At 44.3% G+C, this 17,157-nt stretch overlaps 1 protein-coding gene across 1 annotated transcript in view; it reads right to left on the bottom strand.

The window, feature by feature from the left end:
- Window positions 1-17,157, bottom strand: part of SLCO3A1 (solute carrier organic anion transporter family member 3A1) — a 130,448-nt gene that overhangs the window by 91,897 nt on the left and 21,394 nt on the right. The window contains exon 2 of the mRNA XM_085588890.1: window positions 15,049-15,514. Within this exon, the coding sequence (XP_085445016.1) occupies window positions 15,049-15,514 (466 nt within the window). The remainder of the gene's footprint in view (window positions 1-15,048; window positions 15,515-17,157) is intronic.

The raw sequence follows: 17,157 nt of genomic DNA, 5'->3' as shown, positions 1-17,157 counted from the left end.
AGTAACTCAGCCAACAGGGTTTTGGGCCCATAGGATGGATGTCATATGTTTGAGAAACACTTTTTGCCTTCTTGCCAAGATTCTGGATACCACAGAAGGCAGAAGATAAAGGCACAGCCCCTGCTCCATGTGCTCAGGCTGGATGTGCAAGGACACAATCACTATTATGTCCACTGCACATCAAGCTCTGTGTCACCCTTGAAATTGGTCAGGATCAGAAGGCACTGATGAACCTTTGGTTTATTAATTATTTTTTTCTGCTCCCAAGAGAAATTACACCAAAATCAAAAAAGAGCATTTTAATTTCCCTTGAAGAAACTCGGAAAATTATAATTCCAATATAACTTTGGCATTCTGAATTTTTTAAAGTAGTCTACAACTTCCTCTGAAGGGATAATAAACTTCTTGTCTGTCAATGGAGATTTACTTGGTTACCAGTTGTATGCAAGTGGAATTAGACCTTCATCACCATTTCTAGAGCATCCTGGGTATATGCACAGCATTGCACAAGTTAAGAACTACACCAGACAAATAACAGGTCGCCCATTCAAAAGGGCTTACATTAATTATGTTAATCCAGCAGAGACAGAGGAGTGTGATTAAACAGTCCCTACTGCCTGGGATTTGGCTGTTATCCAGCAGTAATCCTGCACAATCTGGGTTTGAAGTGTGTGTGTAAGGAGTATACTCCAACCACCTACACTCAAAATCAAAGCCAGTGACTCAGGTAGACAATGGCATCCCAAGATGCAGTTCCTGGAGAGCAGCATCTCCAGAGATGAGCCCCAAGCCCCCAAGCTCAGCTCCAGAGCAGCCAGTCTCCCTCAGCTACTGTGAACCTAAGGACACTGGGGACTTGAAGTTAGGCAGTAACTGTAATTAAACCCCAAAAGCCTCGTTAAGGAAGAGCAGGAGGAGACATCAGAAACAAACCTTGTACCAAACCCTAACATGCACCTGTTTCCTATACACCTGACAGGGGAGGAAGACAAAGCTACATGGACCCTCCATGCAGTAAGTCGAGGTTAGATTTGAACTCTCCCAGAGAGAGCAATCTCTGTCCAGGAGGTGCTCATCCCCCTGCTGCATAGAGGAGTCTGTTCAACAAGAATTTAAGTGTCACTTCCAAATCTCCCCTTTCTTTTAGCTGTAACACAGCTGTTATGAACACAGCTGGCTGAAAAAGGAATACTGATTCCGTGCAGCAACACAGCCTGGGGCAACACAGAGCTACAATACACAGCCCCTACCAGACCACATCTCTGTGACCAACAGAGAAGGAGAGGTCCCTTCAGGCACCTGAAGCCACTTTGTGCTGAACAGACAGGTTGTAACTAAGGCACCCATAAGCTGGGCTGGAGGCAGTAAGCCTCAGTGGTCAATACTGCACCTCCTGCTTCTTTTCCAGTGCCTTCTTGCAGAATGCTGTAGGTTATACAAGTAGCAGACCTTATAGAAGGTGAAGACCCTGCAGAACTGAGCCTGTGCCTGCTCTGTGCCAGCTCCCCACAGCAGCCTCACCCCAGTGATGCCACCCAGCATCTCACTGCATGTCACCATCAGAGGCACTGACGGTGGCACCTGTGTGACACAGCCCTGACCCTGCTCCTGCAGCAAAAGGTTATCTCAGCTTCTGGCCCAGCTGGCAGCAGAGCCTGGACACTGCTGTGGGGACATCCTGCTGATAAACTATCCACCTGCTGTAAGCAGAGCACAGCTTGTTTGTTCCCTCTGTCTCTGGCAGGCTGTCTCCCATGCAGAACCTTCACGGAAAAGAAGCCAAAGCCCCAAGTCACTGCTCGCAGGCATGGGGAGCTCTGCCTACCCACTGAGGAACCTTCTCCAGCCCATTCACTCCTGAACACCTCTGGAAAGCAGGCAGCACCTCTGTGCTACCTAGCACAGCTCCAGAGGGAAGCTGGCAGCAAAAACAATGAATCGTCTGCTGAACCTTAACTCATGACAGTGTGAGCATGGATCTCTGGATACGGCTCTGAAGGCTGTAAGGAGCAGAACCAGAGGCACAAATTCGGGGATGTGAAGTGGGAAAGGTCAGCTTCCAAACACCAAAACCTGCTGCTACACTCACAACTGACAGGGAAGCTAATCCTTAAATCTAAAGAGATCCACTTAAATTCTATCCCTCTCTCCTGCATCACTCTGAGACAGAAAGGCTAGAGGATATTGTGGAAAAATCAAGATACTCTCAGAACAAAGGCTGAGGTTCCAACCCTCCTTTTCCCCACTCTGCACAAGAGAAAATGACAAGTGAAAATGCAGGTCTGGAGGAATGCTCTGTTTCCAAGTCTCTTGGACAGAAAACTGAAGTAGTAACTTCAACATACACACTCACAGAAGATGATAAACACGTCTACAAGCTATTTCTAAATTCTCAGTCTCATTTGCCAACTGAGATGCTACAGACAGCAAGTAATTTCTCTGTCTCAGCAGGGGAGACAGGACAGAAATCTGTAGACAATGCAAAGAAATGCTGCTCAGGCAGGAATCAGAGAGTCAATCCTTGGGAAGTGCAGATCACTGTTACACAAGTCTGGTTTGCAATGCTTCTTTCATATTATAGTAGAAAAACCCACTCATATAAGCAGGGAATAATGTATAAATGTATCTATTGTACTTCTAACTTTGTGGTGGATAATCTCACTGCAACCATAAAACCCCCAAACTTAGGGGTTTGCTGTCCATGTCACTCACACCCTCAACTCAAAGTGCTCTATGATGATCTGCTGACAACTCACTTGTTCAAGGTTTGCATTTAGTTTGAAAAGCTCAACATCCCCAGCATGAAAAACAACAATGTTTTCCTTGGGTCAGCAAAACAGGGCAAACACAGCTTTTATTTTTCACCCTAACCCTAGCTGGGAGAGGCATGGCTCACATTCAAAGACACAAGTACTCTCTGCCACACGGCTGGGAATGAATTTTGCTCTGTAGCTCAGTAACATCATCCAATTCTCAGCTGGAGGTTTTCCAGTTAATAAAACGGCCATATGGGGCATTAAAAAACAAAACCAAAAAACCAAAAGCATTTGCTTCCTTTGCAACCTTCAGTCCCAAAAATCCCTCCCAAAAAAAAAAAAAAAGAAAAAGAAAAAAAAAAAAAAAAGAAAAATGGAGAAGTAAAGCAGCAGCCAGTGGTACTCCTGAAATTCAAGAGCATCTCTTCCTTCTTTCACCCCTTTTACCCATCTCTTTTCCTTCTTTCACCCCTTTTACCCATCTCTTTTCCTTCTTACAACCTTTTGCTGATAGTGCTTTTAGCGAAAGCGATATCAGCACCTTTGATCGCTGTGCTGCGGGCAGAAGACAAATAATGATGGGTTGGAGGCAGCAATTAGCATCTTCAGTAAACACTGGATCTCTCTCTGGGAACAAGGCTTCTGGCACACTCGTTTCCTGACACCACCCACACTCACCATCAAAACACACCGTTTATTCACAAAACAAGTTTGCCTTGCGAGGGAACGGAGATGTGAGCACCCTGTGGTCTAGGAGGAGGCACACACCGATACCCTCCTGAACCCTGCAACAACTGTGACCCAGAAGGGAAATTCAGCACAGATTCCACTTAGACACCTGATTGCCAGGTGGGTGTCGATTATTTGAAGAGCCTGAATTTTAATAAAAAATGGAGCCTTTGGATGGGAGGATCCAGGTTTCTGTAGACTTAATGGAGATGGGCCCATACCATGTTTCTGCTGTAGTGGCTGAGCTCCTGTCTTAGCTCTGCTTGCTTCAATACCTGACCCCTCCACCCCCAGCTTTACTATGCTGCTGCTCACTCCCCCTCCCTTTCACCACCATCATTATTCCTGCCTCCTCCTGGATGCAGCCTTTGCTCAAGCAGATTTCCCAAATCCTTACCCCATCCTAAGCCACCCCCAACAGCTCCCCAGTGCACTGTAGATTCAATTTCCAATTGCCTTCCTGAGCTGCAGTAAGCAGCAAGGACCTTCTCGAGCATATCCTCAGCCAGCCCTACACCTCCTTACTTGACTCTCATTCCTTTGCTCCTCCGGCTCAGCTCTAGAATTTACTGCCCCTCCAGGGCTAATAAAACCCAAACTTGCTGATTTTAAGGCACAGAGTGTCTCTTCTGTTTACTCAGACTTGGAATACCACAGGACAGCAAGAGTAATTTATTCAGAAAGCTTCACTCAGCTGCTCTCATCTCCACACTACCACAGTTTTGGGAGGTGCAGTATGTGAGATGAACTCAGGGAGCCACACATGGGAGCATTTTACACAGCAATCTGGAGAGCAGCACAGCTGCATTTTCACTTCTCTTGTTTATCTGAAATTTTCATTTCAACAGGTCTTTCTCGCATCGGCAAACCCCATTACAGACTGTATTTTTTCACCTAATGAGATTGCCTATCCTGATTTTTGCCAGCTGTGCCAGCCTGCGCCTTATCTCCCCAGCCCAAGGAATTCCAGGTGCACTCCTATCTGTGGTGTGATGTTGCAAGACCAGGGCGATGGCAGGACTGCTAATACAGCAGGTTTTTGATAGGCAGATGCCACTTCGAAGGTATTTTTACTCCAAGAGAAGTTTTGTGCCCACTTCACCACCTTCACAGCCTTAAAGCCAAAATCCTAAACATCCAATCAAGAAAGCAACAATCTTGGGAAGAAAAATGCACAGCCTAACTCCTTGGAGATGACAAAAGCCACAGGGAACTGTGGAATTTGCTACCATTTTTGTCATGCAGGCTGCAAGTGAGCTTCAGAGGTGACTGGACAAGTCTGGGATGTACATCCCTGTGCTGCTGGCTCATTGGAATGAGCTACAGAACAGTGAGGTGTCAGACTGTCCTCAAAATGCTTCTTGCAGATCACCAACCTCAATCACAGGATGGGTGGTCCTGGAAGGGACCTTAAATTCCAACAGCACTGCCATGGGCAGGGACACCTTCTGCTAGACCTGGCTGCTCACAGCCCAATCCAGCCTTGAAGACTTCCAGGGACTGGGCATCTACCAGTTCTCTGTGCAACCTGTTCCAGTGACTCACCACCCGCACAATCAAGTTTCTTGCTAAAATCTAATCTAAATCTACTCTCAGTTTGAAGCCTTGTCCTGTCACTACATGCTCTTGTAAATAGTCTCTCTCCACTATGCAAAGACAGTGTTGGTCTCAATTTAATCATCCAGCTCTTGGAGACAAGTAAAAAATAGTTTGCAGAGGTGGAGCAGGCTAGTGCTAGCAGACAAAAAGCCAGGATCTGTAACCCCTCTGACACTGAAAAGAAAGGAATGTCTGCACCCTTGGAAGATACATAGCTTTGCAGGAATGTAGTGAAATGCTTTAGTTCTCAGAGCAATTGCAGAGAACTGGAGTCAGAATTCCTGGGGTCTATTCTCACCCTCTTACTAACTTGTTTTATAACCCTTGAGACCTTTCTGAGTAGGAGTATTTGCTTAACCTAAGCTTAATTTAAGTTTTGCTCCTACTAATAAATCAAGTACCTCCAGGACTCTAAGCTCCTAATGAGGTGGGGTATACAATTACAGAAGAGAGTGTTTCCATTTGATAGGGAAGTCTCACCAACACATGAAGTAAAGCAAGGTTTGAAGGGATGTTATTTTGCCAGATCAGGTGACAACTGAGAAACAAAATGTAAATATTCTTGGGCATGGTTAGTCACACTGATCAGAACAAGATCCACCAAGCACGAACATGTGTGTATTAAATAGGTGTTATCTCTCCCTACAAACCTCTTACCCTCGGGCACTTGTGGGAAACTCTTCACAGAACTCTTACCCAGCACCACTGCAAATAATTTTGTTTCCTGCAATGCTGCTTCCTGCGGTTTACAACACAGCAGGCTTGCCTCCCACCGGCACCACAGCAGCACATTTACAGAAGACATGAGAAAACACAAGTGCAGTAAAACATTTGTATGCTTGCATTCCAGGAGTGTGATTTTTTATATCAAACGAGGAGGGGGGAAGACTGAAAACACACACACATCTCTACACCACAAAACCAACAAGTGGCCAGAATGAAGAGAAAGCTCAGAGAGAACTGACAGCTCAGGCCAGTAAAGCATGAATCAGTGCTCAAAACACCTCAGAAGCACAGCCAGGAGAATTTGTAGTTCTCTTCTTGCATGCTACCACCCCTTCAGTCTCTAAGCCCAGCACAGTTTATAACTGTCTGCTGAGAAAAAGCTCTCTCTAACAAGACTTATTCTTTTGATGATCAGCCTGATTGGATTAGGACATCCATATGTTGTAGCTGATGGCTAACAAGATAGAGGTGGTTTTTCATCACATGGCTAATTGGTCTCTGCAGCAATTACTAACACAGCAAAGTTGTCCCAGTTGTCTTTTTCTCCCCCCTAATATTATTTCTTTCTAAGTCTAATAAGCAGTATCACTGTCTTGTACAAACAGTCACACTGGGACTGGTTTGTGTAACACCGAGGGCAGGAATGTACAGAATACCACAGGGGAAAAGTGAGGCAAGCAGAGGGACACAGACAGGAAAGAACTGCTGCACAGAGTATCCAGCTTTTCTACCTGTTTGAACACTTGAATGTTCACTATTGCTTTGATCTGCTGCCTTTATCCAGGTCCTGCTCCTTGTCACAGACACAGCTTTGTTTGGCTGCACCCAAGAGCTCTGAGGTATTAAGTCAAAGAGCAAAGTCACATGTTGTTAACTTCCATTCAAGAAACTAAATCTCACATTTTAACTGGTTAATAAAGGGCCAAATTTGCATACAAAATCCCTATTACTGAAATCAAAAGGGGGCTTAGTGAGAGCAGGCCTCCCTCTTAGGAAAAGCCAAATACCTCATTACCAGTGTAGTTAATGGAATGGCCATACCCTGGCAAAAAGAAATCTGATAGAAGACTGAGTCCTTTCTAAAGAGCAAACTTAGAAGAAGCAATTTTGGGAGCAGATGCCAATTTTGACCCAAACAACCAAATTAAAGAAAGCCAGAATTTCCCCAAAGCTAAGGAGAAAGTGCTCAATAACCCCAGATTTCTGCAAACTTATCATTTATGCAAAACAAATAAATTCACAAAGTTATAAATTTTCAACATTCACCAAACCAAGGAAGAGCTTCCACTCCACTGGCTGCTAAGATGACCACAAAGGATGCAGAGGAATTTTATTTTTGTTTTACAAGGTAGCCATCACTTGTGGTCACACTTTTTCCTCCGGGCTGGTGCATGAGGGGCAGTCAGATGCTTGTAGTTAGTGAGGCTGCACTGATGTCCCCAGGACAGCTCTGCCCCAAGTCCCACCCTGATGGGCCACCTCAGGGCCTGTCGTGACAGGACAAGGGATGAAGATTTTAAACAACTACAGGATCAATTCCAACTAGATCCACAGAAGAAATGTATTATCAGGAGGCCATGAAACATAGACAGGGAGGTGGTGGAATGCCATGCACAGCCCCTGATGCCCAGCAAAGCCAGAATAAAACCACACTTTAACAGCTTTGGCAGCTGAGTGCTGCCAGGCCCTGTAGGTCAACAGAGCTGCACGTTTGTGCCATGGCACTGCTCGGGACTTTGCAAAAGCAAACACAAGTAGGAGGTTACTCAAATAACACTTTTTTGGCACCCAAAGGGTGTAAGCACCAGCTTCCCCAAAACCCAGCTCAGACCTGCAGCAACTTCTCCAAGGGTAACAAAACTTGGTTGAACAGCTCAGCCAGGCACAGGAGAGGCAGTTGTGAAAGAGGGAAAGGAGGAACTTCTCTGCATTCTCCTGTAACTCATACAAGCACCTTGTCCTGCAGGTAAGTAACACCCAGCCAGTGCCCTGAATTGTGCTGGTGAAGGGGGAAATTCTGTGCTTTGTCCCACCATAGGAAACAGAGCCCCAGCCTGTAAACTGTGACCAAAACATCTGGATACTTCTTATGTGCAGTAATTTGGGAGTCTCAGTACCCAGAGGAAGGGCCAAGATTGGCACACACCACTCCTGCTTGTGCCATAAGAGACACAATACAGCCTTCAGCTTTTGACATGGGCAACTCACCACCTTCCAATCTATTTAATTAATTTCATGAACCTTAGGGCTCTGCATATGTGCCATTTAAATGACAAGGACACTGCACTAGACAGGCTGCCCCAGGAATGAAGTACCTGACTAGGCTCTCCCAGCTGATGATTATTTAAAGTACATCACAGAAAAAACCCAAGAAACTCAACAAATGGAGTGATTTTCACAAGACATCAGAGTCAGCAAATCCCAATTAAAACAAAAATCAGCTGCAGAGTACACAGAGAGCACAGAATAACATGGAAACAGCTCCCACCCTCAATATGCTTTCACACAAAGTCATTTGGTTGGACCTAAGCTTTATTTACTCAGCTCATAACAACAGAAAAAAAAAAAAAAGCTATTAGCAGAAGGTTAAGGTAACTGAAACAATTGCTGTAAAATAATGGAGCCCTCAACAGTTAAGACTTCATGCATATATTTATTTAATTGAATAAATACATCCATTCAGCTACTGCTTTTTGCAACAGCCTTCCTGCCTGTAGTGGAAAAGGTTATTCCCATGAATTGATTATTGTTACTGCTCTAATACACCCTACACACTTGTTTGTGTTTCCATTTAATTTTCCAGGGTATTACCACCAGCACTGTAAAGGGGGACATGTGTAACAGAGCCAGCCCTGCTGACACACAGCAGATGAGAACACCCATCTCTCCCCCAAGGGCTGTAATTATAAAAGGCTGCAGGTTATCGATGGATCAGTGGGTTAATACCAGGATATCCACGTGAAGCCATGTAATTTAATCTGTCCACAGTCAGTCCACGGGGGAGACAGCCCAAAGAATCCTTCAGCACAGAGACCTTTCAGTAATGAACAGGCATCACAGCCCTCGCGCTGGCAGCAGCTCTGCTCGGAGCTCAGAGCTAATACTGTGCCTTTCTCAGCCCATGGGAGGCTGTGACAGGAAGGAAAGGCTCTCCAAATCACCCGTAGGAGGATGCATTTACTGAACAAAAGCATTACAGAATTCCGTCTTCAGGCTAAAAATATTACACACCTATAAAACTGCCTATACCAGCAAGGAGAAATGCAATTCTCGCTTCTGTGCCCACGTGGGGGTGGACAAACTCACCAGGCAGCTGATGGGTATGGAGTGGGCACAGAGCAAATACAACAGATAGGAGTCTGCTACAATCCACTACAAAAGACCTCATAAAACAGGCTTTAAAAGGAAAAAGGGTCAGGAATGCACAAGGCTGGCAGAACCTTAGGTGGTGAGCTCAGAGAAGCATGTTCCAGCAGGAAGGGCTAATGTGAATAAAGTACCCATGTTGCTTGCAGACCACAAATGAGCACAGCAGGAAGGAGAGTGGCCATGTGGGAAATGCTGTGAGGAGTGAAAGGATAAGCAGCCAGGATGGGCAGAGCTGTAGAGACCTCTCAGGTGGGTCCTAAAGGCCTTCCAATTGATACACATCAACAGTCAGCCTCAAACGGCTGATGATATGACCTGTATGCTATAAACACAAAATTATTCCACTTCCTATAGTTTAGAAATGTAGGTTCAGACATACATGTCAAGAAATTTGAGAGCTTTGGAAAGAATAAGACTGACCAAAATACATTCATCCTCCTTGTAAGAGACTTTTCATCAGGTAGAGACCAAACCAACAAACCTCGAACATATAAAATGTTGACTCAAACTCTGATTTCAGCAGCTTATGCTGATAACTTGCCATTAACTCACCAGCATAGATACTAACTCTCAGATTAAATTCTTGTCAGTCGAGAAAATGTTTCTGCTTCTCCAAAGCACAATGGCTGCTATTATTTTGACTGATGTAAGCTACCATAAATGATTTTTCAAATGGACAAATTTATCCCTGAAGACAGCAAGATCCCAATTAGGGCATGTTTGTCTTCCTCTGCAGCAAATCTTGAGCTGGTGCTTAAAGAAAAGACAGAAGGCACCAGAAGTGAGGCTGAGCTTTCTCTCTGTCATCACAAAACAAAAAGTGCTTCCACACATTTGATGCAAAATAACCCCACACTAATACAAAGGTCAAAGCCAGCAGCTGCAATGCAGGGTCCTCTCCCTCTTAACAGGGTTAGTTAGTGCAGATGTGGGAAGAACACACCATTCTGTTGAGTTCTACTCTCACATCAAGGGTAAGGGCTGGAACAACAATGATAAAACCAAAATACACACAGAAAAGGCCAAATAGGTAAGACAGAAGAAAGCAGCTAAACACACATCCAGCAGAGCTGATTTTTGCATTCCTCAGCCCTGTCATGAAACAGGCCAAGGACAGCTCTGTGCCCCAGAGGATGCTGTGCTCAGATACACCCTTGCACACCAATAATTCAGGAGCACTCATCACTCCACAGCACATACTTCTTGACTCAAGATTTGTCCCTTCTGGGATTTCCTTTAAGCCATTCTTCCCATTACTGCAATTCAGTGAGTAGCCCCAAGTCATGGGTCCTGAACATGTGGTGTGTGTGCCCACAATGCCAAACACAGAGACAGCTTCAACAAATGCAAAGGGAAACTCTGAAATGCATTAAAGATCAGCACAGCATTCTTCTGAATGAGTCTCACAGTCTGGCAGGGCTCCTTCCAACATCAATATCAATTTCCTCCATCAACTGGAGACAGAATAATAGCAACTTCCTCTGTTTAATACAGCCCTTAATTGTCCCAGATCAAATACTGGCTCCCAGAGGCTATTCATTGTGCTCTATAGGTAACTGTGTCCCAGACAAGAGGCAAGAACCTTTATCAGCAAATGCTAAATGCAGCAGGAAGGCCAGAAGGTGTGTCTCAGGCTGCTAAAAACATTAACCAACCACACCACTGCACTGGCTCTAATGGAACTCACTGCTGGGAGCAGCACAGGCACTCCAGTGAGCAGAAAACACTTGCAAGCTCCTGCTTATCTGAGAGGCAGCAAATCCATACAACCACTGTCAGGTCAGGGCTTTTTTCCCTCTTTGTATCAGCTCCTCTGATCTCCCTCCTAATGACAAAGTCCTCACTGATTTCAAGAGAACTCAGCAAGATTGAGCAGAAAAAGTACTAAAAAAGGAAATGCCAAGTGAGTCATTAGTGGGTGGAGAAAAGAACCGTATAGTAAGTAGTCTTTACTCCTTTAAAATAAACAGTGCCACAAATTGAAGGAATCCTTTGACACTAGTAAAGATAGAGCAGTAACAAGCCCCACATGGTCTGTAGCAATGATGAATTCCTCCACTCAATGGGGTTATTTACGCCAGATGCCAATAAGCACACAGGTTTGGAAACCTCTAGATGGGAGTGCCAATACTAAATGCCAGATCAGACTCAGAGAGAAGCAACCAAACCAGCACCAACTCAGAACACTTTTCCCAATTTCAAACTGCTAAGAAAGTTCCTTTATTTTTTCCATTGTTTGATTGCTACTGCCAGCATTATAACCTTTGAGTCAAGCAGATGCTGAGAATGGGAGGAGAGTTTCTCCCCCATCATTAGGTTTCACCTGACCAACAACCTGTTCAAGTGAAAGGTGTCCCTATCCACAGCAGGGGTAGGAGCTGGATGATCTCTGAGGACCCTTCCAACCCAAACTGTTCTATGATTCTGTGATTAACCAGAGCAGGCACGGTGCCATGATCTTTCTAACCCTGCTACAGCACAAATGTGTTTCCTTTGGAACATACTTTGGTGTGTACTTTCACACACTCATCTCCTTTTGTTCACTTTGCCCTGGGTTACCAAAAGACAACCCTTTTTCCCAGGCCTGGTTACTACAGCAACAGAATCTTTTTGAGTTTGGTAGCAACACATTGCAGGCAGCAAAAAAAAAAAAAAATCTGTTCATTAGTTCAAGAAATGTGAAGCTGCAAGTCAGCAGCCCATGAAGAGAAATACTCCTGTAGTATCTCACCACTGCCTCTGTAATTAAGAAACTCTAAGAATCCCCACCTCCTTGGCAGAGCACAAGCCTGAGCAACCCCTGACTTCAAAGGATGCACAGCAGAGGTGCACTGCCCACATCCTCCTGTGTGCCTTTCACTGCAGAGAAACCACAGGAGAAATCTGATGGGCTTCATAGCCACAAGAATATTACACTCCACAGATGCTATTAGTTCCACTAATGATTAAAGCCAAGCATCACTTTAAACTCCATATGGTATCACATCTGCATTCTTCTGCATACACATGAGTATTAACATACAAAAAAGAAGATTTGGGAGGATGTTCTGGGGGGTTGGATTTCTTTTTAAAATAATCAGAGAAGGTGTCCTGTATTGTTATCTCACTGCAAAGTGACTGTGTTAGATATTCTATTATTACTCCACTTAAATTTCATACAACTCAGAAGGAGGGGAAAAAAACCTCTCAGTGCATTTATTTCTATCTAATTCACTGTCCTGGGACATGAGGATTTTTATTGCAGAGGTAAACAATGACTACTGCTTAGCTGTCAGGCTGAGAAACTACTTCTAACCCTCAGCCACAATGCATCACACACAGACTTAACATAAGCTCTACACTAAGGACAGCACAAACTGGTCAATCTGATCATTTCTCAGCCAGTCATTCTAGAAAGTTCAGCCAGACTATTATCACTGTTATTAATTAGTTCCTATCCTGAGAGAACCATCCATGCCAGATTTGCCCCTAATTTCAACTAAGGGAACTTGCCCAAAAACATTTCATCTGGTCACACACAGCCCCTACTGAGTGAGTGAGCTATTATGAGAAAGCAAACTGATATAAATATAGCACAGTGACAGTATCCACTCTGCAGTTATTTCCTCTGCAAAACAGAGCAGAATGAAGTGGGTAAGCTGCTCAGCCAGCTTTCTTCTAAGGCCACTGAAAACTGCATTGATGACATCAACAAAAATAATCAGTTAAAGACAAATCTGAGCAAGTAATTCTCAAACAACATTTAAACCAAGCAATCTGACCCCCTCTCAAGTATCCACCAATGTAAGATGACACTTCCATTTGTTTCTTATCCATTTACATTCATTCATGGAATAGATTTTTTTTCCTGGTAGCTTTTATTTTCACTAGTCAAATTGATTGCAAGTTGATAGACTAATTAATCATCCAATATCTCAAACCCTATTTGTGATGGATAGGTTAGGACAGAGCAGAAATTAAACTTCATTGCTGCTTGAGTGTGCATACACAGGCACCTCGCTGTAATCCACAATTCAGATGTAGAAATTCAGGTTATGATTTCCATAGCTAAAGCCAGAAAGCAAACAACCCCAAAATGCCTGGGGTTTTGTGGTGAGGTTTTTTTGGTGTGGCTTTTTTCCTTTGTTTTTAAACTCCACATGTAGTAACAAATATGGTTAGACAACATCCTCATCTTTGCAGAAAAAATAAAAAACCAGCATATAGTAAGCAGAAATAATTTTCTGGAAGTATTTTCCCAGCTACAGTTGAACTGCCAACTTTAAACACGTTATTTTAACATACAAGATGAATGTAGCTCAGGAAGAAGAAAAATCACTCTTCCTAATCCTCCTCTCATGCACCCTCCTCCAGCCTGTTCTCAAGACGTGAAGCATTGCTTAAAAAATGCCCACGGAACAGACTGAAAGAAGTTGCTGCTCCTCTATATAGTTATTTATAATAGATAATCTTAGAATCACTCTTAATTCCAGCTCATCATTTATGGTGTTGGCACAGTTGCTCCAGTGAATTCAGTCTCATTATTCACCTTTGGGTTGTACATTATCTTGTATTTTATACATCATTCTTCTTTGTCCAGTGGATCCTCACAAACACTTACAGAACCAAGTGAAGATGAATAATGACCCAAGGACAAAGCTAAATGCTGAAATACTATGATTTTATGGCCAGCTACAGAAAAGCAGAGACATGTTTTGAATACACAGAAAAAGCTCTACGTGAAGCAGCAATACATCCATGAATGCTACACTATGTAGTAGCTTCCCACCAGGCTTCTGCACTACCCATTAAACAGCTCTCTGAAAGTCAGCAGGACTGCCCAGCTTTGCTGTCAGTGGCCACACTCAGCTTGGAAACTTGATAAAAATGTCTTTGGGGAAATAAAAACCAAAGGGGAACAGGATCGCCCATTCAGCTGAAAGTCACACCAAGGTGGAGATGATGGGACAAGTGCACACTTTTGATTACCAGGATTATACTAACAATGGCAGCACACACTCCGCTCATTTATTCCATTGGAGCAGCTTACTTAGTGACAAACCCTACAGAAAGAGGATTGTGCCAAGCTGGTACAATTTTCAAAGAAAACTTGGCCAACAACATCCTTTTTAAACCTGCTGGGAGGGGGAACTACTGCTGAAACCCACAAGCACTTTACCCCAGTAACTGAGATGGTTCACTGTGGATTCAAAGGCAGATTTCACAGTGTAACCATATGAAAGAATTTTGCAACATGATCACTAGAACCGTGAGTTCTACTTCAGGCTCACTATATCCCAAAATAGACCTCACCAGTTTCCACATCCCATTCCGTTACAGGGATCACATTATCGAGGGTCCTGCCACAGCATCCTGGGTCACAGCACCTACTCTGTAAGTGGCACTTCCTTGTTAAAATGTGACAGTGGTAGTGACAACACGTGCGTCCTCTCAGTCTCCTCAGACTGCAGTGATCACTCAGACACATGCTTTGGAACAGGAAAATAACTAGGGTAACATGTGGAGGAAAAAAAAACAAACCAAAAAAGTCAATCATCATCACACACACCACTTGAAAACTCTTCAGCTAAAACTGAGCCATAAGCCACCAATATACGAACTTAAAGCAATCTGGGCAAACACAAGAGAAGAAATGAGCATCTGCCCAATCATCACGGCTGTCAACCTTTACCACTGCTACAACATAAGCAAGCACTGCTGTGCTTCCCTGCTGCTTGATGCAGAGCCCCATGCCAAGCCACTTTCACAAGCACTGCAGCACATGGAGAAGAGGCCTTGAGGCATCCCTTCCACTGGCATCAAACAGGCAACAAGAGCCAGATGCCAGCCCACAAGGAAAGCCTTCCAGGAGAAGTTCAGAGAGCCTTACCTATGTACAGGGAGGAATCTTTCCTCCTCACGTGGTCATCGATGTAGGAAACTCCCAGGGGCTGGACAGGGGTAGCACCAATGCCCAGGAGGACCTGTGCCCCGATGAGCAGCAAGTACATCATGTTGGTAGCAGTCCTATTCCTGCAGATAAGGTCCGGGTCTGGTCCCTCGTCGCTGCTGGACCCGTTGACAGCACACACATCCCTCCCTTCAGCTCCCCAGCGTATTTCTCCCGACTCGTACTCGTACTGGTGGGTCAGGAATTCAGGCAATGCAGAAAGGAGGGCACCCAAGGCCATGACTATCCCTCCACACCCTATCAAGCGTGGCCGGTGTCCTCGGGCTCCGAAGTAGCTCACAAAGAGGATGAGGGCCAGGTTGCCAATCTCGAAGCTGCTGGCAATGACACCCACGTCAGCGCTCTGGAGGTTGAATCGCCGCTCCAAGGTGGTTAAAACACTCACCTACAACAGAGAAATCCAGAGAAAATCACATTCCATGCCTTCCATTCTCCCCATATGTACTGCTAAAGCGTAAATTTCCTTGACTTCTCCTTGAAGCTGAAACCATATCCATCAAGGACATCCAAATCACAGTACAGTAGCTGAGCTCCAAGCATGACCTGACTGCTCAAATACAGCCACGCCAGAAGGTCCTAATACCAAGTGACATTTCACAGCCTACCACCTGTCTGAGCACATGTCACTTCCGAATTCCTGTGCCCATCAGTGTGTATTTTGGATGCCTGCAGACACCCATGATTCCATGATTCTGTCTTTGGGCTCCCTTTCTATTTGAAGGCACAACCTTCACGGTGCACTGTCCCACAGAACCCAGGCACAAACCATACTGAGCTTCACATCCTGCCAGGCACCCAGCCTTTCCCTTGGAATGAACTGCAGTCAGGGAGCAGCAGAAAACCCTGCAGATTCTTTGCCTGCACACCAGCACAAGGCTATCTGAGCCACTCAGAGACAGTGATGTACAAACAGGCAGTTTAGCTGGCATTGAATGCTTTTACTCAAGGATATAAATAAAATGCTGATCAAAGGGTTTAAACTGTTTGTGGATTAGTTAATGACTGGGATCGTCACAGAGTATTTTTGAGAAGACAGGCCAATTAAGGTTTACATAGAAGATTTAAATCCACCATGAAGAAGGGATGATTTAACAAATTGTGAGTATTTAACACTAGGAAGAGAGAAGCACATGAATAGTCTTCAAATATTTAACATTGCTGCAAAAAGGAATGACCTGTTCTCTGAATTCAAAATGGAAGTGACAAGGAGTGATGAGTTTAAACTTCAGCAGAGATGATCAGGTTAGACAGAAGGTGAGGAGAAGCCAGATTTTACTGGTAGGGATTGTGAGGCACTGAAATATGCTGCCTGGAAAGGCTGAAGAGGTCTTTAACAGAGCACAGACCTGCAGCTGTCAAGAAAGACAAAAATATGACTGATCTTGGCATAGGGCAAGAAAATTAACAAGATCCTCTCTTGAGAGCTCTTCCAATCTTGATTACATGGTGGAGTGAAACACAATGTGGATTTTCTGCAACAGTCAAGCACTGATCAGAGCATGAAGGATGAACCATTAAGTACCTCACTTGCTGTCATCTCTGCTCAATGGAGAAAACAGAATATTCTCAGGTCTATGGCAGTGTCCCTTTTCTACAGCAAAAAAGCAACAAAAGAAATCTTGAACGTGTCACAGAAATGCTGAAAACTTTTACCCTGAATAAAAAACTATCTAGTTTTTCAAACTGCAAAAGATGAAGGTATTTAAGGTTGTCCTAAAAGAGGCAGGTTTCTCTATTCCAAAAAAAATGTGATAAAGACCTCAGAGCAGAAGGTAGCCCCTGGATAGAATAAAAATAGCCTCCCACTGGAGGCAATGAAAATCTTTGCTGATAAACCTCACAAAGCAGGAGCCAGCCTGACCGACTTTAAAGTATTCTGACAGCAGTTCTTCTCCGGGGGCAGTTTGCCTCTGCTAGGGTACAGCAGGGCACAGTTGGACAAAGACAGCCCCATTGGCAACAAAATGGAAAATGGAAACAACCCACTTCTGCTGCTTTGCATAAGCAAAAGCTCCTAAACCTGACTGT

This window comes from Lonchura striata, chromosome 10 (assembly GCF_050655825.1).
Source record: "Lonchura striata isolate lonStrDom1 chromosome 10, ASM5065582v1, whole genome shotgun sequence".
In the NCBI taxonomy this organism is placed as follows: Eukaryota; Metazoa; Chordata; class Aves; order Passeriformes; family Estrildidae; genus Lonchura; species Lonchura striata.
Note: the sequence above shows the minus strand (reverse complement) of the source record. Positions and strands in the feature narration are given on the sequence as shown.